Source organism: Pseudorasbora parva, chromosome 19 (assembly GCF_024679245.1).
Source record: "Pseudorasbora parva isolate DD20220531a chromosome 19, ASM2467924v1, whole genome shotgun sequence".
Taxonomy (NCBI): domain Eukaryota; kingdom Metazoa; phylum Chordata; class Actinopteri; order Cypriniformes; family Gobionidae; genus Pseudorasbora; species Pseudorasbora parva.
In genome coordinates this window covers 30,613,110-30,636,333 of record NC_090190.1, presented here as the reverse complement: position 1 = coordinate 30,636,333, position 23,224 = coordinate 30,613,110, and the positions used below count along the sequence as shown (strand labels likewise).

The following is a 23,224-nucleotide window of genomic DNA, read 5'->3' as shown; positions in this document are numbered from 1 at the left end:
GACGGGTTGTTTTCCAGGGGTTGGGCTTGGTTCCAGTGAAAGGAACTCTTTTCAGCTTACAAGACATTTTGGACAATTTCATGCTCCCGACTTTGTGGGAACAGTTTGTGGATGGCTCCTCCCTGTTCCAACATGACAGTACACCACTGCACAAAGCAAGGTCCAAAAAGACATGGATGATTTTGGTGTGGATGAACTTGACTGGCCTAGACAGACTCCTGAGCTCAACACTTTTGGGATGAATTAGAGCAGAGACTGCAAGCCAGGCCTTTCTCATCCAACATCAGTGCCTGACCTCACAAATGCGCTTCTAGAAGAATGGTCAAAAATTCATATAAACACACTCCTAAACTTTTTGGAGAGCCTTGCCACAAGATTTGAAGCTGTTATAGCTGCAAAGGTAGGGAAAACCCTACTGATTAAGAATGGGATGCCATTAAAGTTCATGTACATTTAAAGACAAAAGTCACAAATATTTGGCAATATAGTGTATATACAGTATATGCAAATATTTCAGTGTTTTGAGAGCACTAGGAGATCAACACAATTACATAATTCACAGTGCTTCATGGGAGTGGGCGGAGCTAGAGAACAATTTTGGCCTGTGTTGCTGTTTTCAACGCTGATTGGTGTAATTTTCTGACCAGAATCATTGGTAGGTTGTTTTCACCAGGAATTCCACTGTGAAACAATGCAAACTGATGAAATAATGCAGGCTGACGGCTTCAGTAGAAGCAAACACCATGGATTAACAATGATACAAGTTATAGTTCAAAATCAAGTTCCTTATGGAGAAAATGAATGGAGTTTTTACTTCCGGGACCCAACTGCTGCACTCTATAATACTTAAAAAGTCAGGGTGGTTATTCAGGGTTTGCGTTTCTTGTTTTTGTGATGGAATGTTCTGGAAGCATTGCATTCACTTTCAGGTAACCATGAACCATTAGGATTTCAGGAATTTAAATTTGTTTTAATTATGCATCGATTCATGTCTTCCCATGTTTGTAGACATGGGGTCCATCGAGAACCTTAGTGACATCATGCACTGCAAGCCAATAAGAGCCTGGCTCATGGGACAGCTTAGCTTTTGATTGGCTATTTATTGTGATGACTGATTGACAAGTGTCATTGCATGTTCTTATTGTATGCTGGTGCATTTTGTCCACATTTTGGCATAGTGGGTGTATTTACATTCAGGTTCGCAGATAAAGCTGGAATATCTCTGGTCCTTGGCTTTCAGAATAATAAGGTTATGATATAGAGTGTAGTGTTTTTTTTAAAAAACAATGCATTGTTTCTGTCATGAAATGTGTGATTTACTTTATCTAAGGGATGCACAATTAAGCAATAAGTAAAATTCCTGTTTTTTATATGTATAGGCTGTAAAAAATATATTTTTTTTTATGCAATTCAGAAGTCTGGTGTTACTGTTCAATAAAATGTTTAGAGGTTCGATTTCACCTTCTGGTCTCATTTAGCCTATTTTTGTGTTTGAAACAGATTATTAGACATTATAATATTATTATATCGGTGCATATTCCTATATAATGTATTTTTTATCATTCATTTCAGTATAAATCTGTAAGTCTTCTCATAACCGCATCTAATTTATTGAAAGCTCATTTTCTTTTTCTTTTAATCTCTGCTTTTATTTATTTTTCCAGCCCAGAGAGAAGGGTCGCATGCGCTTTCACAAACTACAGAATGTACAGATCGCACTGGACTTCCTCAAGCATAGACAGGTACAGTAAACCGAACACTTCATAAGCCATTATTTTATATATGTATCTTTGGTTTTACCATCTGGGATCTTGGATGGAATACAAATATATAAAGTTAGATTTTATTGGTCAGAAGTTCAGTACAGAACATAAAATAATGCTTTTTTCCCTTTCTTTTTTTCTCCATGGACCTCCTGCAGTACCTTTAGAGACCCACAGGGGTCTATAGACTCCTTATTGAAAACCCTGACCTTATACAATTTCACTGGTTAACACTGATTTCATTGTTTGACAGGTGAAACTGGTGAACATAAGAAATGACGATATTGCAGATGGAAATCCAAAACTGACCCTCGGGCTGATATGGACCATCATTCTTCATTTCCAGGTGTGGTGTAGCGCTGGTTGTGTTCTACTTACACAGAGCAGACACACTCTTATTAGTTTTGCTTCACATATTTTCATTTCCCTTTTCACTATTTCTAAATGTTTTAGAATCTCGACTTACTGTTACTATTGCTGTAACACCACAGACATCTGTGTAGACTCGTGACAGGGTTTAATGAATCATCTGGCAACAGTGATATAGAGATCACTTTTCATTAAGGTACTAAATATAAAACTCGGCCCACACACAAAACACAGCAGATTGTTGGTTGTATTTTCAGACGTGACCACATGTTGTGCACGAACTTGATTTTCATTCATAAGAAAAATGTCAGACAAAACAATGAGGAGAACCAACAGGAAGTTTGCACCAGGTACAGATGGTTGGTGTTCTAGGCCAATGCACTGTTGTCTTTGGATTGCTGCTCAATGTTTTCTCTCATTATGAGGAGACTGGAGCACATTTGTTTAGCTTTTTTTTCTGGGAACTAAAAACTCAAGCATCCGTCTTTGATATCACAGTAAGCCTGTGGGGGATTATAGGCTAGGATGGTGTCCATTTCGGTTGGTGACTCACACGTTCCCTAAAGGAAGTCGAAGCAGGCACGGTGGTTTGGTGACTCATGAGACCAATCGTTCTGTTTTTGGTTGTGGGAATGGAATGCGTCCAAAGTTCTTAAAAAACCTTTAAGGTTTTGAATTTGTCATCTCACAAACGCTTGTAATACAGAACTTTTTGAAAAGTTTACATTTTTGTTCTTTTCAACAAGTTATAAGTTGGGTTTTTTGGTCAGACATATTAAATAAACATAAAAACTAGTAAATAATAATGAATACCTAGAGTAGAAGTTATAATACAATTAATATACACCAGAATTGGTTGAAGGAATACAGAATTAGCTTAAATTATGCATTCCGTGCCATTGAGTTTGCCACCAAATGCCTTATTTTAAAAAGATTGACTCGTTTGAGCATATTGTCACTGAAGTTTGTGAAAAATGTTTTAAAGTGAGAGGCACTGAAAGGAATTCTGCATTGAAAGGAACCTTAAATGCCCCTCTTGGCTCTCGTAAAACTAGGTTTGCGAGGGTGGAGGACCTGTTTCCGTGTCTGAGTCACTATGTACATCCTCAGTATAGGGATCCAGAGGTTTAGACCAACCAGACTTCCCTACAAAACTCTTATAATGGGAGGAAACTTGATTTTAGCTGTTAAGCAGTAATTACCCAAAGGGGAATCCTGATGATGATGAGTCAACAGAGGAACAAACACATGCAAAATCACAGACTAAAAGTTGAACAAGCCTCTTATTATAAACGAATCTTATGATCACTGCTAACCACAATGTTTGTCCATAGTATCTTGGCAACAGTGAGGGTATGAAATGCCATATTTCCCCTGAGCAATATAGGGTAGTTTTTTTAAGCAACAAATTGCATATTTTTGAAATAGACATTTACTCAAAAGAGTGCAAACTTTGTTTTAATGTAGTAACATTAACTGCAGCAACTGCATTCAGTCAGAAATTATATATAATAACTTTATATAATAATAATTATATAAAAATAATGCATAATCTGTTTTATTTAAACCATATTTACATTGTTTCTGATTTTATTTTAATCTAATAAGAAAGTTTCCAAATATGTTTAGTCTGTTTTCTATACATGATTTCTTTATTGAAATTATATTTACATTCTATTTCACTATTTTGCATATATTACTTTACTTTACTATGACAGTTTTAGCTATAAAACTATATAAAGCTATATATTTAGCTTTTTTTTATTGAAATCATATTTGCATTGATTCCGCATACAATTATTTGTATATTTATTTAACTATGACAGTTTTTAAAGAATAAAATGTCTGTTTTTAAATAATAATAATACATAATTTCTTTATTGAACCCATATTTTCATTGATTCTACTTTATAATTTTACATATTTTACTTAAATTTACTATGACAGTCGTTTCTAAATATATTTAAGGTCCTTTCATGCCAAGGACGATAATTATGGCAATAACAATAAATATATAGTTCTAATAATTCTAGATATAAAAAAATAGCAGAGTCCAAACCACAACTATAACTATAGCGGAATAGAGAAATTATATAGAACAATCATTTAATTGGAATCATTCACAGAACAATTTTTTCCAGCTGATGAACATTAAAAACCTTCAGAACAAAAAGAGCTTGAGAATTTAAAGCAGCACATGACAAAACTGTAGCACGCACTTAAAATAAACAGAGCAATATCATCCTTCCACAGGTGTTGATGCTAATAATTATCATTATTGTTATCGTTCTTGTTTTGAACAGGCCTTCAATCTAGTATTTAAAAAAAAAAAATTATACTACATCATTTGTTTTATTGAAACTATATTTACATTATTTTACTCTGTCTTCCTTTGCTCCATCAGATCTCCGATATCCAGGTGAACGGTCAGTCAGATGATATGACCGCCAAGGAGAAGCTGCTCCTGTGGTCTCAGCGGATGGTGGAGAGTTACCACGGCCTACGCTGCGATAACTTCACTACCAGCTGGAGAGATGGCAGGCTCTTCAACGCCATCATCCATAAACACAGGTAGAAACTTCTTGTAAAAAGAGAAAATGTTCTTGGAACTGTGGCTTAGTATTTAGAACACATTCAACCACGGTGCTCATGTGAAAGAGCTAGCCTGACAATCCAGACCCACATCAAGATGTTTGGTCTGGAAACTCACCATTGACAGGGCTCAATCTGAAGGGTGGGATAAATGGTTGTCTTTCAAACTCCCTCTGCACACAATAGGATAGCGCTAAAACCAACCAGAGCAACGAGGGTGGAGCGGAGCTAGTTGATAGATTAAACGTTCACCGTATCCGGTCGGCAAAACTCCGAACACAGCTTCCCTTCTTAAGAATGACTTCAGTGCCCTTTTTTGTTCTTTTTTTTCAAAGTAAAGCTTAACTACAAGTCTTCCAGAGTCACGGTCAAAGCTAATTCGAAAGACCGCCGTTTGCCAGCTTCTGTGTTTACTAGAAGCACGCAAGTGAAACTATGCCGTCATTATTTTAAGCCCCGCCCACCGACTCTATACACAATGTGATTGGCCTGACCAGAGTTTGGTTTTTACAGCTCAGAAATTTAGAGTTTCTAGACGACACTCACAGCAGATTAGATTTGCTGCCGCTAGGGTGCGTCTAGATTTCTGGGCTAGTGAAAGAGGCAGATTTTTGAGAAAAACATTTTTATAATGCGATCTTAGCTCCTTAGAAAAGACAAATATGCTTCTTTGGGCCGTATATATATGAAGCTCATCTCCAGACTTGCTAGCTGTATTTGCCATGTCAATCACAGACCCCTTCTGCTCCTTGCCGGGTCGATAATTTATGCCCTAATTCCTGGCTTTAACCAAGTGATGTTTGACAAGAAACAAGATTTGTCATGCCATATGTCAAGGTTTGCACCTCCATGTGCACACTTAGCCGTCACACATGGGACTTTAGTTCTAGAACTGCTGAACTCTTACAGCCTTCATACAAATACCTCTCAACCACATCAAATTCAGTTGGGTTTACGTCAAATTTTGCAGGATTAAGTTCAAGTATGCTCCAAATGATGCTTGTGAAAAAAGTTCACAACTAGAATCCTGTAATGAGGGCGTGTTGAATCTGAAAGGATCCCCGGGGGGTGTGTTTTTTCACATTCAGCTGCATAGCTCAGGTTCACCCTACACTAACAGACACAGATGAGTCTTGAGATTTGAGCGAATAAGGAGCGTTTTTTTCTTCCCACTCACTTGCAACTTAAACATCACGCTATACAGATTAGTATTTGTACGCCATTGGGACGGTAAACAGGCTGCGTTGGAGTGCATTTGAAGCTCTCAAAGCTTTATGCATGAGATGGAGGGTGTTTTCTCTGAGGAACGTGACTGCTAACCCTTGACTGGATAGTGATTCTCATTGGGAAAGAATACCCATCTGCACCCTGTGTGAATGCACACGTTTCAAAGAATGGAAAATTGATTTGTTTTCAACAAAATTCACAATGTTCAGTCTCAAGAAGAAGTTCCGCTCCAAGAAGAGTCGCAGCAGCTCGTCCAGCCACGGATCCGTCAGTGACCTGGAGGACCGAGTGGTCATGCTGTGTGAAGATGTGCCGTCAGAGGCTTCATTCGATTCGGGCCAGGGGTCCATCAGCCCTGGTGCCTGCTCAAGTGGTGGATCCCAAAGCGGAGATCTTGAACATGTCATGGAGCAAAGGGTCTCCACCTTAAGTAAAGACGGGTTTTCTTGCAGAAAGGTGTTCGTCTCAGATGCCGATCTTACCTGGGGCCAGCCATGCTACCTGCTCACCCAGACAGTCAATCCATCGTATGAATGCTTTTTTATACCTTTGTATTGAAATGAGGGAGAAAAGCTATTCTGCCTTTGCTATTGTAAGCTTTAGCAATTTAAATGACGTTGTAAGTTCCCGCTCTTGTTGCAAGAGTAGATTGTAGATTGACAGTAGATTGATTTTGGTCAGTTTTGTGTGCGTAATTTTTGAAAATTAGCAAGCGAACACTATAAAATGATTTTGTTTTGCTAGACTTGCATGTTTTCATCTTCCTAAGAGGCTTGCAGAGCCTGTGTGTGCATGTAGTTTTCTACAGTAATTGTTTTTGGCGCCTTGCAGTGATTACTGTTGAGTGAGTAGTTAGTCACATAAGACAGAGGCTTTTTTTGAATCCTGTGAAGAGAAATCCATCTTGCCTTCACCTGCCCAGCACTGGCACAGATGTTTACATAGCCTCCAGGTTTGGCCAAGCAGTGTGCAATTAAATATATGATCTGCAGGTATGCATCCAAATGAGATCTGGACGGAATTTTCATTTGAAAGGTCTCACAATTCATACCCGTCAGATTTGTATTTTCTAAAATTAAAGCATTTCTTTAAACAAAGCAGACATTAAAATGCTAAATGACTGTGTTAAAGGTGTTAGTTAACTTCAAAATGAAAAGAAATTACATTTTTTGAGGAAAATGTTCCAGGATTTTTCTCCACACCTTTGACTTCCATAGCAACCAAAATGTTGACGGTCCAAATCAATGACATTTTTAAAAAGAGCTTTGAAGCGCTTCAGAAGCTGTGCACAATCCCAGATGAGGAATAAGATCTTATATAGCGACACGATCGCTCATTTAAAAAAGAAAACAAAAAAGATGCGCTGCTCTGCACTCGCCAGTGATTGTGCAATCACGTTGAAAATGTCCACACGCCAAGAATACAAATGCCCTTTAGCTGCAAAATTTTGAAATTGAAGATGGAGTGTGTTTTGGTAAAGGGCATTTGTATTTGTCCTCACATGTTTGCTTGGGGCGGTACTTCCGTCTACGTCTAGTGTGACATTTTCGACATAATTGCACAATCCCGAGCACAGAGCAGCACAAGATGAGCAATTTAGGTTAAAAACTATTTTCACTTTTAAATTTTTTTTTTTTAAATGACCGATTGTTTCGCTAGATTAGACCCTTTTCTTCGTCTGGGACCGCGCAGAGCCTCTTAAGCACTTCAAAGCTCTTTAAAAAAACTGCATTGAATTGGACCTTCAACATTTTGGTTGCCATGGAAGTCAATAGTGTGGAGAAAAATCCTGGAATGTTGTCTTCAAAAATGGTATTTTCTTTTCAACTGAAGAAAGAAAGATATGAACATCTTGGATGAGATGGGGTTGAGTAAATTATCAGGACCTTTTCATTCTGAAGTGAACTAATCCTATTCCTACTAATTATAAACAGGGAGGTTATAATTGTTACATGATACATTATTATGCAATCAATGCATTTAAATATTTGAAGGGCATGAAGTCTTCATATTTTCATCATGTTTTTTTTTTCCTTTCAAGAGTCATGTTTTTTTTAATGTCCTCTTTTAACTGTCATCTGTCTTTCATTCTAGGCCGAATTTGATCGACATGAATAAGGTGTTCAGACAGACCAACCTGGAGAATCTGGAGCAGGCCTTCAGCATAGCAGAGAGAGACATGGGCGTCACACGCCTGCTGGATCCTGAAGGTAAACAAAGGGAGAAAATCCTTCCGAATTCTCAGGCAAAGAAATTATTCTCTTTCAATGATACATTTTAGTAGATCTCAGGCAATCTTAGTGGAGTTCATTCGACTGTGTAACAATTTTTGCTCTTGTTGAGTAATGTACAATGTAATGTTCAAATGGATTGGTAAAATATTTTTACAAATATATTTAAAAAAAAATGTTTTACTGTGACAGTTTTAGTAGTTATATTTTTTAAACAGGTCTATTTATAATACATAATTATACATTAAAAAAAATTCAGCAGCACGTTTTTAACATGAGTAAAACTTTTTTAACAAAAGTAAAACTTTTTTAAGAAATGTTTCTTTAGTTACAAATCAGCAGATAAGAATGATTTCTGAAGAATCATGTGACATTTTATGATGTTAAAAATTCAGATTTGTCATCAGAGGAGAGATTACATTTTAAATTATATTAAAATGAAAAATTGTTAAAATATTTCACAATAATACTGTTTGATCAAATAAATGCAGCATAGTGTGCATAAGAAACTTATCAAAACATATCAAAAACATTTTTTTTTTTAAACGTCACAGACCCCAAATGTTCGAATAATAGTGTGCATGTAATAATGGTAGTTTATTTTCCCTTTCTGCAGATGTGGACGTGCCACACCCAGACGAGAAATCCATCATCACGTATGTGTCCTCCATGTATGATGTTATGCCAAGAGTTCCTGACGCACGTGATGGAGTCAAGGCCAATGTGGGTGTTTTGAAAATATAAACAGTTATATAAATATGATATCCCATTGATATTGTTATCATTGATGTTTAATATTTTTGTTACTGACGTATAGGAGTTGGAGTTGCGCTGGCAGGAGTATTATGAGCTGGTGACCATGTTAATCCAATGGATCAGGCATCACATTATCGTGTTTGAGGAACGCAAGTTCCCATCCAGCTATGAGGAGATTGAGGTTAGTCCCATAATTCATAGGTTTAATAATCATGTGTGAGCATATATATACATGTGTAATTTGTTGCAGTAATTCACCATACTTTACCAGAAAGAAGTGTTGTAAAATGTATAAATATCTATTATGTCATATAACCTTAAAGGAGTAGTTCACTTTAAAATGAAACGATTTACTCACCCTCAAGCATTCCTTGGTTTATATGACTTTCTTCTTTCTGATGAACACAATCAGAGTTATATTAATAAATATCTTGATGTTTCCAAGATTTATAATGGCAGTGAACGGGGCTCACAAATTTGAAGCTCACAAAAAGTATATCCATCTATCATAAATGCCCCACTTGGCTCCGGGATAATTTTATAATTTGAAATGATCTAAATTTAAAACTTTATAACGTAAAATATCTAGCTCCCACTAGACCACCTTCCGGGTATAATGCCTTTCACAAGTTCAAAGCTTACGCTATGTCCGAGTCATATGTTGCGGCAGTTACGCTTTTTGAATTTTTAAAGTATTTTATAAGTATTCTTTTGTGACCATAAATAGATTTTATACTACAGAAAAGCATCCTTAACCGTAAAAAAAAAAATAGTAGTTGGTAAATTATTATATGACCATTTCCCCTTCTGTTGTAGGTTCTTTGGCGTCAGTTTCTGAAGTTCAAGGAGACTGAACTACCAGCCAAGGAGACCGACAAAAATCGCTCCAAGCTCATTTACAAGTCTTTCGAGGTAAATGAAATTTGCCACAGTAGTAATTGCCTTTTATACAAGCATGTAGTACAGCCATTTGGGGCTTTTACATGACACTGTAAGTTTTCTTAACAAGTTTTTACCCGATTTGAATTTATGCATGGGTTTTGTTTGGCACCAGGGTGCTGTGCAGTCAGGTCAGATCAAGGTTCCCACCAGCTACCACCCAATTGATGTGGAGAAGGAATGGGGCCGCCTGCATGTGGCCATTCTGGAACGAGAGAAACTGTTGCGCTCAGAGTTTGAACGGTGAGAAATCTGCATAATAACTTCTCATGGTTATTCTTTGTATGTGCAGTATGTGGAATGATTTATTTGAAAATCCAGACTATTTACAGGGGTATTTTGTAATAATACTGTGGTTCAGAAAGTATTGAACTAAAGAAGTAAAAAGTTTGATGCCATTGTGTTTAGATTTTACTGATGTTTTGAAGATAGCCTAAACAGCTTTAGTTACCTTATTCAATACCACTATATTAATCGATTATTATCAGATCTTGAACAATAAAAATCTTTCACTGAAGTAACAGATGTGTAAGGACTCAACTTTACTATTGATATCATTTGTTGTTGTTTTTTGAAAGAACTGTCCCTTTAAGATGATTCTTCATCAAAATAAATGCATTACTTTTGTTATTAAATAGCATTTAGCACAAGAAACAGGGCGTCACTTTTAAAAAGATTTGTCACAAGACAAACTCGCTGCTGCTCTGCAGAATGTTTATGAGTCACAATCAGTTACAACAGCACTTCTTAACATCAATAGCCAATTCTTAGTGCCTTTGCTCTGACAAAAACCTCTCTGGACTGGGATTTAGCTTTAAGATTATTAGTCATGGCTTTTATGAATGACAGCCATGGACTGGAGTACCTGCTCCGTGAGAGGAGGGTGTGAGTGATTCAGCTGACTTTTTCTGATTGATTGATTGATTGATTGATTGAATGTAGAATGCCTGTAAAATCTGAATATTGTTTAGTGTAGCCATTGTCCAGTTATTTTATTCTTAATATTTTGCATGTAGTAAATTATGTCTGTTTCATGTACAGGCTGGAGCGTCTGCAGAGAATAGTCAGTAAGGTGCAAATGGAGTCAGGTTTGTGCGAGGAACAACTCAACCAGGTGGAAACACTGTTACAAACGGTGAGATTGAAGGCATTTTTTTCCCTTTATTTGAATACAAATATCCAATAGCTTTTGAGAAGATAAACCTGCAGTACTTGTATTAAAATTGCTTTAATTTAACTTTGCTTTTATTGCAGGACATGCGTCTGCTGAGTGCGGGAAAGCCCATCCAGCACGCGTCTGAGATAGAGGCAGATCTGAATAAGGCTGAAAACATGATCCGATACCTTTTCAATGATGTGCAATTACTTAAAGATGGGCGCCACCTACAGGCAGAACAGATGTACAGGCGGTTAGTATGATATTGTACTGCCATAACTTAAAACTTTGTTTTTGCTCAGTACTAATTTTTAGGTTTGAATGCAATAATCATCAACCAAACATATTAATGCTGTACTTTATTTTTTATAGGATAAACATACTGAAAAATGTTTAGTTTTTTTTTTAAAGAAAGTTAAATCCTTATAGAATTGCTTTAATTTAGAAGAGGCTATTTTCTGTACTAATGCTTTACAGAAAATATCTATTAAAATATTTATAATAGTTAATTAACCATTTATAATAATATCTATAATAATGAATACCTCATTTATTCTCATAGTAGCTTTGTAACAGCATCTGTAACTGTCCTCTCTTGGCTCTTTCAGGGTGTACCGTCTCCACGAGCGTCTGGTTAACCTGCGCAGTGAGTTTAATCTGCGTCTGAAGTCTGGCGTGACGGTGTCACAGGTTCCCATGACCCAGGTGCCCATGACCCAGATCTCCCATGTCCAAACACTACAGCAGTCTCCGCAGCGCATTAGACCTGAGCTCGACGAAGTCACTCTCAAGTACATTCAGGACCTCCTGTCCTGGGTGGAGGAGAACCAGAGGCGCATTGATGGGGGAGAGTGGGGTGAAGATCTGCCCTCTGTGGAGTCTCAACTCGGTAGCCATCGAGGCCTTCATCAGTCCATCGAGGAATTCAAATACAAGATAGACCGTGCCCGGGCTGATGAGGTAATTTGAAGCATAATTTACAAATAGGCAAATAACTGGGTACAGAGATTGACTCCCAGTTTTTGTTTGATAAGCATTTAGACAGTCTTCAGGCTTACGTCCAGGCTTACTTAAGAGTTTTAATATCGAAAAGGACATTATGATAGTTGTGTATAAATCACTCATTTAATCTGTGCTCTCTTTCAACATTGTATCCTGGTTCAACTCTCTATTTGTTCAATTCAAAAACAATCTCTTAAGGATTATAATTATGGCTGCTAAAATGATTGGTGAGAAACAAGTAAATTTGTCGGAGCTCTACATTTTGACAGTAAAAAGGAAAGCCTCTGTTATTGTGGTAGATTCTTCCCATCCCCTATATAGTTCATTTTAGGTACTTCCATCCGGTAGATGGTATAAAGTACCTCTGGTGAAAACATTATTAATTATTATTATTAATTATTATTATTTTTAAATTGTTTTGTGGTTATTTTGAACTAATAAATGTAACAAATGATTACATTATTATTTAATATTGTGTTCCCTGAGGTCAACTTGCACCGTAATTTTGTGGTTGCAATGTTTTTGCTACTGTATTTTTGATGTGTATATTATATATAAATATGATTTTTATATATAAAGGTTTTTTTATATATAAATGATACATACTGGGATACTAGAGTACAGTAGTGTGTAATAAACTCTATTTTTGAGTTAAGAATGACTAAGACTGCAATTAAGACTGCAATGAATTTTATATGAAAAACCAACATAATTTTCTCTCCTCTCAGAATCAGCTGACTCCAGTCAGTAAGGGAGCCTATCGAGAATACTTGGGCAAACTGGACCTTCAATATGCCAAACTGCTGGTACTAATACACACTGATCTATTTGTTGAATCTTTATTATGGATCTTAAAATATCCATCAAACACAATAACATAAAAAGCCCATTTTGCTCATTTATTATTTGGTAATTTTTTGTTGTTTCTCCCCCTCAGAACTCATCCAAGTCACGCCTGCGGAGTCTAGATCAGCTGCACGCTTTTGTTGTGGCCGCCACAAAAGAGCTGATGTGGCTGAATGAAAAAGAAGAGGAGGAAGTGAACTATGATTGGAGTGACCGAAACTCCAATATGACCGCCAAGAAGGACAACTATTCTGTAAGGCCACCAACACTTTTGACTGTGATGTGATTCATGTTTTAATTGTAGAAAACCCTCTGAAATCCTGAAAACCCTTTTATTGCATTTAAGATTGACAGTGGATGCTGCTTTGTTCTCTTGTAGGGTTTGATGCGAGATCTTGAGCAGAGAGAGAAGAGAGTGAACAATGTCCAGGTGACCGGAGACAAATTGTTGAAAGATGGCCACCCTGCCAGGAAGACTGTTGAGGTACAACATTTTACATTTAATAATTTGTTTATTTATTTGTCTTTGGCTTGCTTAGTTGGGGACACTTAATGTCCAGCAATATTATTACACTGACACTATCTGATGAAAACAAAACTTGAGCCGAATAATGACAGTATTGTCTTCTGTAGAGCTGCTTATAGCAGAAATGAACTTGTTTCATAATTAATTAATTAATTGTACACAGTTACTGAACTGAAGTAAATCCTCACCAAAGTGAATTTAGCTGAATAATGATACCATTTTCTTGCTATAGCTGCTTTACAGTAAAAATTGGAGTCTCATATTTGATGAAGTTGCATGCTTAATTCTGTTACTTTCCTGTTTATTATTGTGAAGCTGCTTTAAAACGATTTCTATTGTACAACACACTATAAATATAATTGATGCAAATAGCTGCTATTTACACTGTTTAAATAGCAACTGCTATTTTTACATAGCGAAAATAGTGATAGATTCTAGAAGAAATGTCGGAAAATAAATGTCTTTCCAACCTGATATGTGATTGGAAAAGGGAGTAGAGCAAGTTTGGCAAAAGGTCGATTTAATCTCAAATCTTTTGCATCAAATCTTTCTGCCACAAGCCTTACCCCTACACTATTGCTGCTGTACATAGTATAGCATCTTCTGTAATTTTGTCTTGTCAGAAATCAGTAGACAGACTGCCGGGTGCACACTGTGTGATTTTGGCCATGATTTGGCCGTCTAAGACAAATTTTGCGAATCCTAAAAGATTCCTCTGATCCTAGGCTAAAATCTGAAGTCTTTGATTGTTAGTTTGCCATGTTCACCGACAGCCAATCAATGACAGTTGCAATCAAATTTTACCTCAGACGAAGTTCTGGCAGTCAGAAAATTTGGCTCACAGTCCTGCAGTGTGACTTCTCCTACGACGACTGTCAAATTGTCTTCATTTTTCAAGACAAACGTGATCAAAATGAGTGCTAGAGATTTCTTTGTAGCCACCATTTTAATCCCACGTGTAATGCAGCTGTCACCGAACGTGTCATTGATTGATGACATAAAACTCTTATAACTTTTATAAAACTCTATATAAAAATATATATATAAAATTGTGTGTATTAATGTATAAAACTCCAGCTGTAATCTGTTCCTCTGTAGGCTTTCACTGCAGCTCTTCAGACTCAGTGGAGCTGGATCCTTCAGCTGTGCTGTTGCATTGAAACTCATCTGAAAGAAAACACAGCCTACTTCCAGGTACATACAACAAACACTTATCCTTGTAAACAGTGGGTTTGTAGTTCACATCCACGTAGACAGCCAAATAGACTTACTTTCAAGTTTGATCTCCAAACCTTCTGTTCTACAGTTCTTCTCAGATGTTAAAGAGGCTGAAGAAAGGATGAAGAAGATGGAGGACACAATGAAGAAGAAATATGTGTGTGACCGCTCAATCACAGTTACACGGCTAGAGGATCTGCTACAAGATGCAGTGGTGGGTGTTGTTAATATGAGTGCAATTTTACAACCCTGTATACACCAAAATGTACACGATTTTAATGAGCTTTTTATTTGACCATTAATTTTCCTTGAGATCATCTAAAATCAAATACTTCCCTACTATATAGCATGTGTAGCAGAGTAGCATGTCAGAATACATAGCATTCTAAAAAGAGTAGGCGAAAATTACCAAGATGACCTTCTACTTTGGGTGAGATTTTGTGTTTTTGATGGACACTTTACTATCTCATGAGGCTATGAATGGCATTGAAATACGGCCACGTAATGTTGGCTGACCCTCTGATGTATATGGCACACTTATCTGGAAACATTTCAAGAGTTTTGAAGTCGTCATCTGACTGGTTGAATTCTCCAGGATGTCCACGAGACGAGTGTGTTGCGTTTAGAACGCTGTTGTGTTTACAACTGTGACAATGAGCGCTAACCAGGATCAACTAAATGCTGGATTTTCAAAAGTATGTGAAGTTTGCATCTCCATAATTGCAGTGAACTTGCATAACATTCTTAAATGATTCATTTTATAGATGCAGGCTGGTCTGTTATTGCAGGGATGTAGACTTTATATTTTCAGGCCCCTAAACATGACGTGGAACAAGGTGAACCGTAATTAGTTGCAGTAGTCAGTCAAACGTCCTCTCAGGCGGTCCTTGACCAATGAAAGCTGCGATAGAATCCAGACCTTCTGCCGTCAGTCTGAAGGTCTGGCTACGCAAGCGGTGAAGTGACGCAATTGACACATGATAGCAGGACGTCTATGGATAAGCTTGTAGTCGATGGGTTTTTAGTTCACATCCAACTTAGTTAAACATGTTTAATTAATTCATTATAGGGGAAAATAATTTGTTAAAAATTTTGAACGCACCTGCCCTGCCCCAGATCTACGTGAGTCATCTTACATTTCATACAGTTTATTGGTGATGAACTTGAAGCCTATATTATGCGGTTCTGATGACCCTAAAAATCTAAATATCAGGGCAAAAATGCCCCGGTATGAGTTTTTGTCTCGTATTTATATCAAGATAGAATTAAGCGATATCACACGAGTGTTTTGTGCTGTTTTTTTCCTCAATACCACAAGGGAAAATGTAATTTTGATTTATACAACAGTTCAATAAATAAAAAATTAATGTTGTGTTAATATTGCTCAATTTTGCCAGTGGAAATATTACCTATAAAGCCAGAGCTGAACTGTTGTGCATCTCTGAGTAACAGACAGCAGTGCTTCGTTTCTGAATGAATTCACGTTTTGAGCGAATCGGGTGAACCAATGATTCAATGACCCATTGATGAAAAAGGCTCTGTCTAAAATCACCCCCTACCTATACCCTGAGGCTGAAATGGAGAACTTTTTACTGTAGTGATGTCCAAAACCATAGTGGATGTTATCGGGTGCACTCATTCAATCCCACAATGCACCGCAATATTGAGTGTACAACTGATGTACGCTCAATGGCTAGAGAATAACCATAAGCACTGTGACGTTCACGGCAAATCAATTCCTGCGTCTCTCCAGAAGATGGCGCCCAAAGCTCAATCATCATTATGGAGTGGGGTTCTGGCAGTTTGCTTTGTTTCAAATGATTATTAAACAGCAAGTGCAAACTATGCAAAAGTGGTAGCCCTTCCAGCGCATTCAGTGTCCGAATTCACTCACTTGCTTCATTCACTCCTTCAGTTGGACTATATTAGTGGAGTAATGTAGTTGGGAATAGTAAATGAAGGTAAAGGGGCGATTTCAAACACAGCCAATTAGAGTCATTTGCTTCATTCCTGAATGATTGAATGACTCAATGACTTACTCATTTAGACATGTTCCGCCAGCTACTAGGAGTTTTAGTTTCTTATTTACAGTATCATTTCATAAAAATAAAAATGTAATTCATATTTCCATATTAATAAAAAACCCATTAAAGTTCACCCAAACATGAACATTCTGTCAGCATTGGTCGCTGAAGCCTAAAAGTTTATGTGTAGTAAATTCTATGTTGAATAAAATAAAAAATTCTAAAGCTTCTTTTTGTAATGTCTAATTGGTGCTTCTCTTATGTAAAAAAGAATGACTTTAAATTATCTTTCGGGGGTGATTTTTTTAGCCAAATTTGATGTTGATAAATTAATCGCCACATCATGTTATATATATATATATATTAGATATTTACAGTTGTTGTCAAATGTTTATATACACCTTGCAGAATGTTAATTATTTGAACAAAATAAAAGGGATCATACAAAATGTTTTATTTATTTATTTAGTACTGTCCTGATTAAAATATTTAACATAAAATATGTTTACATATAGTCTACGTCCCATTCAAAAGTTTACATACACATGATTCTTAATACTGTTTGTTACCTGGATGATCCAGGTCTGCTTTTTTTTTTTTTTTTTTTTTTTGTGTGATGGTTGTTCTTGAGTCTCTTGTTTGTCCTGAGCAGTTGAAATGTCAAACATTCTTTAGAAAAATCCCCCAGGTCCCACAAAATCTTCAGTTTTCCAGCATCTTTTGCATATTTGAACCCTAAGCAGTGACTGTATGTTTTTGAGATCCATATTGTCATACAATTGAGGGACTCAAACACAACTTTTACAAAAGGTTCAAACATTCACTGATGCTCCAGAAGGAAACACAATGCATTAAGAGCCGGTATTATTCATACATAAATATGTAATACATACATATGCAAATTTGTCTCTCTGGCCATCAGGAGGAAAAAGAACAGCTAAATGAATTCAAGACACATCTGGAGGGTCTCAACCGGAGAGCCAAGACCGTTATCCAGCTGAAGCCGAGGAACACCGCTCACCCCGTCAAGGGCAAATTACCCATTCAGGCTGTTTGTGACTTCAAACAAATGGAGGTAAAGCAGATACACCCTGTCACTTTTCTCATGTACATGGGTATTATAAAATAACTGAAATATTCCTAGGGGCTCAATTCGGAACACACAAACAACGTTTTGAACCATGTGTTTATTTGCTTTCCTACATCCCAGTCCCTCTTTTAAAAATTTGAGAATAAAGTCACGTGCGATCATGCTCACCATGGGTGTAATTTGTGATCTAGCATGAATATCTTGCTATTACACAGGCTCAGCAATCAGCCTGACCCATTAGCTGGTTCTTGCTCTTAGTCACTGCACTTATCAAATGCAAAATGTTTTCCATATGAATCACTTCAAACTTCGTAATTAACATCCTTCAACTTTTCGGCCCAGATCACGGTACACAAAGGAGACGAGTGTGCCCTGGTGAACAACTCCCAACCGTCCAATTGGAAAGTGCGAAACTCTAGTGGAAATGAATCAACAGTACCGTCCATCTGTTTCATTGTCCCTCCCACCAACAAAGAAGCTGTGGATCTCAGCTCTAGGTAACCTCATTTGACTTACCTTCGTTCATTTGGCAGCATATTCAAATTCCACATACTTTTATCTCTGTTTTTGGCATCTGGAAGATAAGATAAGGTTCTGTGGTGGTTTATATCTGCAAATATTGCAAAGTCCACCAAATCTTTCTGATTTGGCTTTGGCTATGGCACCTTATCTCTTGATTTGTTTTTAACCTCAGTTTGGATGCGAGTCTGCAGAGGCTGATGGTTCTGTGGCAAAGGCTGCATGTTGACATGAAGAGCCTGCTGTCCTGGCAATACTACATGCGCGATATCCTGCTTATCAACTCCTGGAATTTTATTATGGTAACTAGCACACACACCGCTTTTTATATACTTTCAAAGGCTTTATATAAAACAGTAAAACCTTGGACCTACCAAATAATTAATAATAAATGAATGGCCAATACAAAAATTCAGTATATTTTTTTTCTAAATAAATGACTGAAATACTAAATCAGTCCTTTTACATTGAATACACTACCATTCAAAAGTGAAACAAATGCTGTAATTTTGAACTAATTTATCGTCAGAGAGAGAGAGCAAAGGAGAGAAATGTATCACTTTTTAACAACAATATTACAGAGCAGTTTTTAGCTTTGATAATCATATGAAAGCACCTATTCAAGCATATTAGAATAATTTATGAAGGATCATGTGACACTGAAGAATGGAGTAATGGAATGGAAAACTGTCATTTTGAATTGTAATAATATTTAACAATATCTTTAACTTTTGTATTTTTGATGTAATAAATGGTGACATTTAAAAAAAATCTCACACTTATAAAAGTCAGTCCATTCATTAAGTTACAATTCGCAACCTCACAGCAAGATGCTGCTAAAATATACACGGTGCACCTTTAATTGAGCATTATATGCCACAAAAATCTAAATGTAAAAGCATGCTCAATTAAATATTCTGTATCAGACAATATATGTCTAATATTGATTGCTACGATAAATATAATCTCTAATATTGATATAAATCTGATATTTTATACATCACTTTAAATAACTTATATTACCAATAATTATGTATTATTTAATTGCATACGGAGGCATACAAACTGAAAAGTTATCTTATAAACTTACTCTTGAATAGTAATTAGGTGACAAATTCTGTTCTCTAATTTTGTGTAGTTCAAGACTCTGAGAGTTGAGGAATATCGACTGACCCTGAAGAACCTGGAGCAGCACTATCAGGCCTTCATGCGTGACAGTCAGGATTCTGAGCTCTTCGGTGCTGATGATCGCTTGCAAGCTGAGAACAGTTACAGCAAAGCCACTCAACACTATGATAACCTGCTACGCTCTGTTGAACAAGGTGGGTGTTAGATTAGATCGGCTGGTTTGTTAAGATGTGTAGAAACCATTCATCACTTTCACTGTTCAATGAAACTGCACAAAGACAAAGCCATCTTGGCCCCAGCACAACCCTGTTTTAAGACCTTTCCCCGATTATGGCTGCAGGTTTTTCTGCATGCTTGATGCAACACAAAGGCATTTTTTCACTTGTAGGGTTTTCAAGATAGGGCATTCCATCCAATCCCCCATTATGACTGTGAGACTTATTTTTCAGAACCTGTTCTCATCGGAAAGGGCAGTGAACTGGGTAAAGATCTGAGAGTGGATTTTTTAACAAACTGTAAATGATTTGTCCATGTCATTGTTTGTTTCATACTTTCATGTGCATTTTGCTCTAATCCACATTGACTCCAGGGATTTTAGGCATGTTTTAAAATATTTATATCCACAGATTTTCTCACTTCTTGAAATGCAGTGTACTCACTTAAGTGTGCAATGAACTGTTTTACTTGATCTTTAAGGCCTGAAACACTAATGATGAAAGTACTTGAATGCAAATGCTTATATACCTATGCAAGCTCGATTTCATGTGCCTATAAATATTAAAGAAACATTCCTAGAAGCCTGTTCTTTTGCTTTTTTATTTGTATATTGACAATATTTTGGAGTGTTTCTAACACAAAGTATGTCTTTTTTTAGGGGAACAGGATGAGTCAGTGTGCAAGAGTTACATCACCCAGATAAAAGACCTGAGATTGAGACTGGAAGGCTGTGAGAAGCGCACCGTGACCCGCCTCAGACAGATGGTAGATAAGGAGCCTCTCAAAGCCTGTGCACAGAGAGCCACTGAACAGAAGGTCTGCAGAAACACTGCATTAATATACATTATACCTGTTTGTATGTATAAATGCCTTCAAATGTATCTATATCACACCAAGAGCCTGTGCATGTCTACTGCAGTCATTCAAATTGAAATTTTAATGAATTGAAATCTTAATATATATTATTTAATGACTAAATATTTGTGTATTCTCCCGTCATCCTATAGAAAGTGCAGACTGAGTTGGAAGGTATAAAGAAAGATCTGGATAAGATGGTGGAGAAGAGTGAAGCAGTGCTGGCCACATCTCAGCAGTCCAGTTCAGCCCCTGTCCTGCGCTCAGAAATAGACGTCACCCAGAAAAAAATGGACCATGTCTACAGTCTTTCCTCTGTGTATCTCGACAAGTGAGTTTCAATTTTGATACATATATTATATGCTACCGTTCTAAAGTTTGGTAGGTTCTAGTACTTTTTAGGATTTTTTTTTGCAACTATATAACTATAGATACAAACTTACACCTTCAACATTTTCTAACATTAGTACAGGTTATTCACTATAGGTTAGAAAATGGTAATAAAATATGACAATAACTGTTAAGCTGTGTCAGAACAAATTCATCTTGATAATGTCAGATAACTTTGATAGAAAGGCATGTAATGGGTTAAAATCAACCAATCAGCTGTCAGCTATTAAATTTAAGTACACAATTAGAGGATACCAATTTAGAAGCAATGCTTAATTTAGTTCAGTCTGTGGTGTTAAAAGGTCGCATTACCAATGGAAGAAAAATTACTTTAGGTTTCTGGTCAGGTCAAAGTGGTTGAATAATTTTGGTCTAAAATTTGTATCAGTTTTCCTGGTGGTCCACTGTATGAAGAATTGCTGAGTATGTCACATTTTACTTTATTTTGCTATCCTCACTTACATAAAAAAACTATAGTGTCCTGCACACACTAGTAAAAAATGATATCTGGTGTCTGAATCATTTTTGGTTTGACTGTATATAAGTCTTTTTTGTCACTTTCAATTTAAAGCATCCTTGCTGAATATTAAAAAAAAATTACTGACCGCAAACTTTTGAACTTATTTATGAGGTATCCAATAGAATTGTGTTTTACTTTTTGTGCTTCCCATATAAAATTATGCTTTTTTTTCATAAAGGCTGAAGACCATTGACATGGTAATCCGCAGCACACAAGGAGCAGAAGACATTCTCAACAAATATGAGAACCAGTTGCGAGATGTGAACAAAGTTCCCATTAATGAGAAAGAGATTAAGGCCTCTCAAACACAGCTCCAGGTGCATTGTCTCTGCCACAGTAACATAATGATTATCACTATGAGCTCAAATCATACAGTAAATGACCTCACAAACATGCTCATGTTCGTTCCTTCTTTCTTTACTCTAGAAACTGCGCTCAGAAGCGGAGGGAAATCAAGCCACGTTTGACCGCCTGGAAGAGGAGCTTCAGAGGGCTACAGCGGTGACTGACCGTATTTCTCAGCTGCACAGTGAACGGGACATAGAGCTGGAGCACTACAGGCAGCTGGTGGGAAACCTGAAGGACCGCTGGCAGGCTGTGTTCGCTCAGATTGAGCTGAGGCAGCGAGAGCTTGACCTTCTGAGTAGGCAGATGCAGGCCTACAGACAGAGCTGTGACTGGCTCATCCGCTGGACAGCAGAAGCCAAGCAGAGGCAAGACCAGCTCCATGCTGTTCCCATTGACAGCAAAGCCCTTCAAGAGCAGCTGACCCAGGAGAAGGTATCTATCTGTCCATCTATCCATTTGTCCATCCATCCGAAATGCAGTGTTGTAATACATTTTCGGTTCTAGTTGCTTTATATAATAAATATCATAATATTTTGTTAGAAAATCGTGTAATTGATCATGTCATGTCCATCCTTTGTACAGAAACTGCTTGAGGAGATTGAGAAGAACAAAGACAAGGTGGATGAGTGCCATAAATATGCTAAGGCATACATCGATGCCATAAAGGTGTGTATGAATGCTGCCACATACATATTTTACTCAAATCCAAATGCTTTATGAGTAGTGCTCTGACTGAATGTTCTCATCCAGGATTATGAGCTCCAGCTGGTGACTTATAAAGCTCATGTGGAGCCTATCGCTTCCCCTCTGAAGAAGACCAAAATGGAGTCTGCATCTGATGACATCATACAAGAGGTACCCTTGATATCTGATATCCACCTCTTTAGCTTTAAATCTGCAATACATTCATTTACATACTGTATGCCTAACTTACACTGTTATACTTGATTTTATTTGACATGCCATGTAACTTTAAAAATGTCTTACAGTATGTGAATCTGAGAACACGCTACAGTGAGCTGATGACTCTTTCGACACAGTATATTAAATTCATCATTGAGACACAGCGCCGCCTAGAGGATGAGGTGGTAAGTGACAACCTAAAGTTTATTAGTATACTAGCAGTTTAACTTACTAACTTGAGCCTTTTGTAGTTTCATTTTTAAATGTATGGACAGATGAAATATGTATTTATTTCACTGTACAAAGCATATGAGACACGGTTACTTTTTTTCTTAAGTTATCAAAGAGTAACACAATATTTTAAATATGCTATTGTTGGCCATGTGCTAGAGGTTAAAGTTCTGGAAATAAAAAAATTGAACAGATCAAGCTGCTCACCTAGGTCTTCAGTAATATTAATGCTAGTGGTGCAGCACATTCCATTTCTTTCACAATGTATGTCTTTCATTATGTGTTTATTACAATGGAGGTGTTTTAATATCTCTTCCATTATAGTGAGATCTCAGTTAGTATAGGTACCCTTCACCCTGAAGCAAACTTAAAATA

General features: G+C 36.9%; 1 protein-coding gene across 12 annotated transcripts in view; it reads left to right on the top strand.

The window, feature by feature from the left end:
• The window catches only part of pleca (plectin a), a 148,861-nt gene that overhangs the window by 110,685 nt on the left and 14,952 nt on the right, over positions 1 to 23,224 (top strand). For 8 of the 12 annotated variants that reach the window (XM_067426697.1, XM_067426703.1, XM_067426702.1 and 5 more), the window contains 28 exons: positions 1,665 to 1,742; positions 2,017 to 2,109; positions 4,537 to 4,703; positions 8,046 to 8,161; positions 8,799 to 8,905; positions 9,000 to 9,119; positions 9,755 to 9,850; positions 9,993 to 10,120; positions 10,919 to 11,012; positions 11,132 to 11,286; positions 11,642 to 11,993; positions 12,764 to 12,841; positions 12,973 to 13,134; positions 13,261 to 13,365; positions 14,506 to 14,601; positions 14,714 to 14,839; positions 17,572 to 17,724; positions 18,082 to 18,236; positions 18,434 to 18,560; positions 19,397 to 19,580; positions 19,836 to 19,868; positions 20,261 to 20,418; positions 20,610 to 20,788; positions 21,546 to 21,684; positions 21,794 to 22,147; positions 22,298 to 22,381; positions 22,466 to 22,570; positions 22,705 to 22,803. In XM_067426697.1, the coding sequence (XP_067282798.1) occupies positions 1,665 to 1,742; positions 2,017 to 2,109; positions 4,537 to 4,703; positions 8,046 to 8,161; positions 8,799 to 8,905; positions 9,000 to 9,119; positions 9,755 to 9,850; positions 9,993 to 10,120; positions 10,919 to 11,012; positions 11,132 to 11,286; positions 11,642 to 11,993; positions 12,764 to 12,841; positions 12,973 to 13,134; positions 13,261 to 13,365; positions 14,506 to 14,601; positions 14,714 to 14,839; positions 17,572 to 17,724; positions 18,082 to 18,236; positions 18,434 to 18,560; positions 19,397 to 19,580; positions 19,836 to 19,868; positions 20,261 to 20,418; positions 20,610 to 20,788; positions 21,546 to 21,684; positions 21,794 to 22,147; positions 22,298 to 22,381; positions 22,466 to 22,570; positions 22,705 to 22,803 (3,843 nt within the window). The remainder of the gene's footprint in view (positions 1 to 1,664; positions 1,743 to 2,016; positions 2,110 to 4,536; positions 4,704 to 8,045; positions 8,162 to 8,798; positions 8,906 to 8,999; positions 9,120 to 9,754; positions 9,851 to 9,992; positions 10,121 to 10,918; positions 11,013 to 11,131; positions 11,287 to 11,641; positions 11,994 to 12,763; positions 12,842 to 12,972; positions 13,135 to 13,260; positions 13,366 to 14,505; positions 14,602 to 14,713; positions 14,840 to 17,571; positions 17,725 to 18,081; positions 18,237 to 18,433; positions 18,561 to 19,396; positions 19,581 to 19,835; positions 19,869 to 20,260; positions 20,419 to 20,609; positions 20,789 to 21,545; positions 21,685 to 21,793; positions 22,148 to 22,297; positions 22,382 to 22,465; positions 22,571 to 22,704; positions 22,804 to 23,224) is intronic. The other 4 variants (XM_067426698.1, XM_067426701.1, XM_067426707.1 and 1 more) reach the window with 1 other exon arrangement.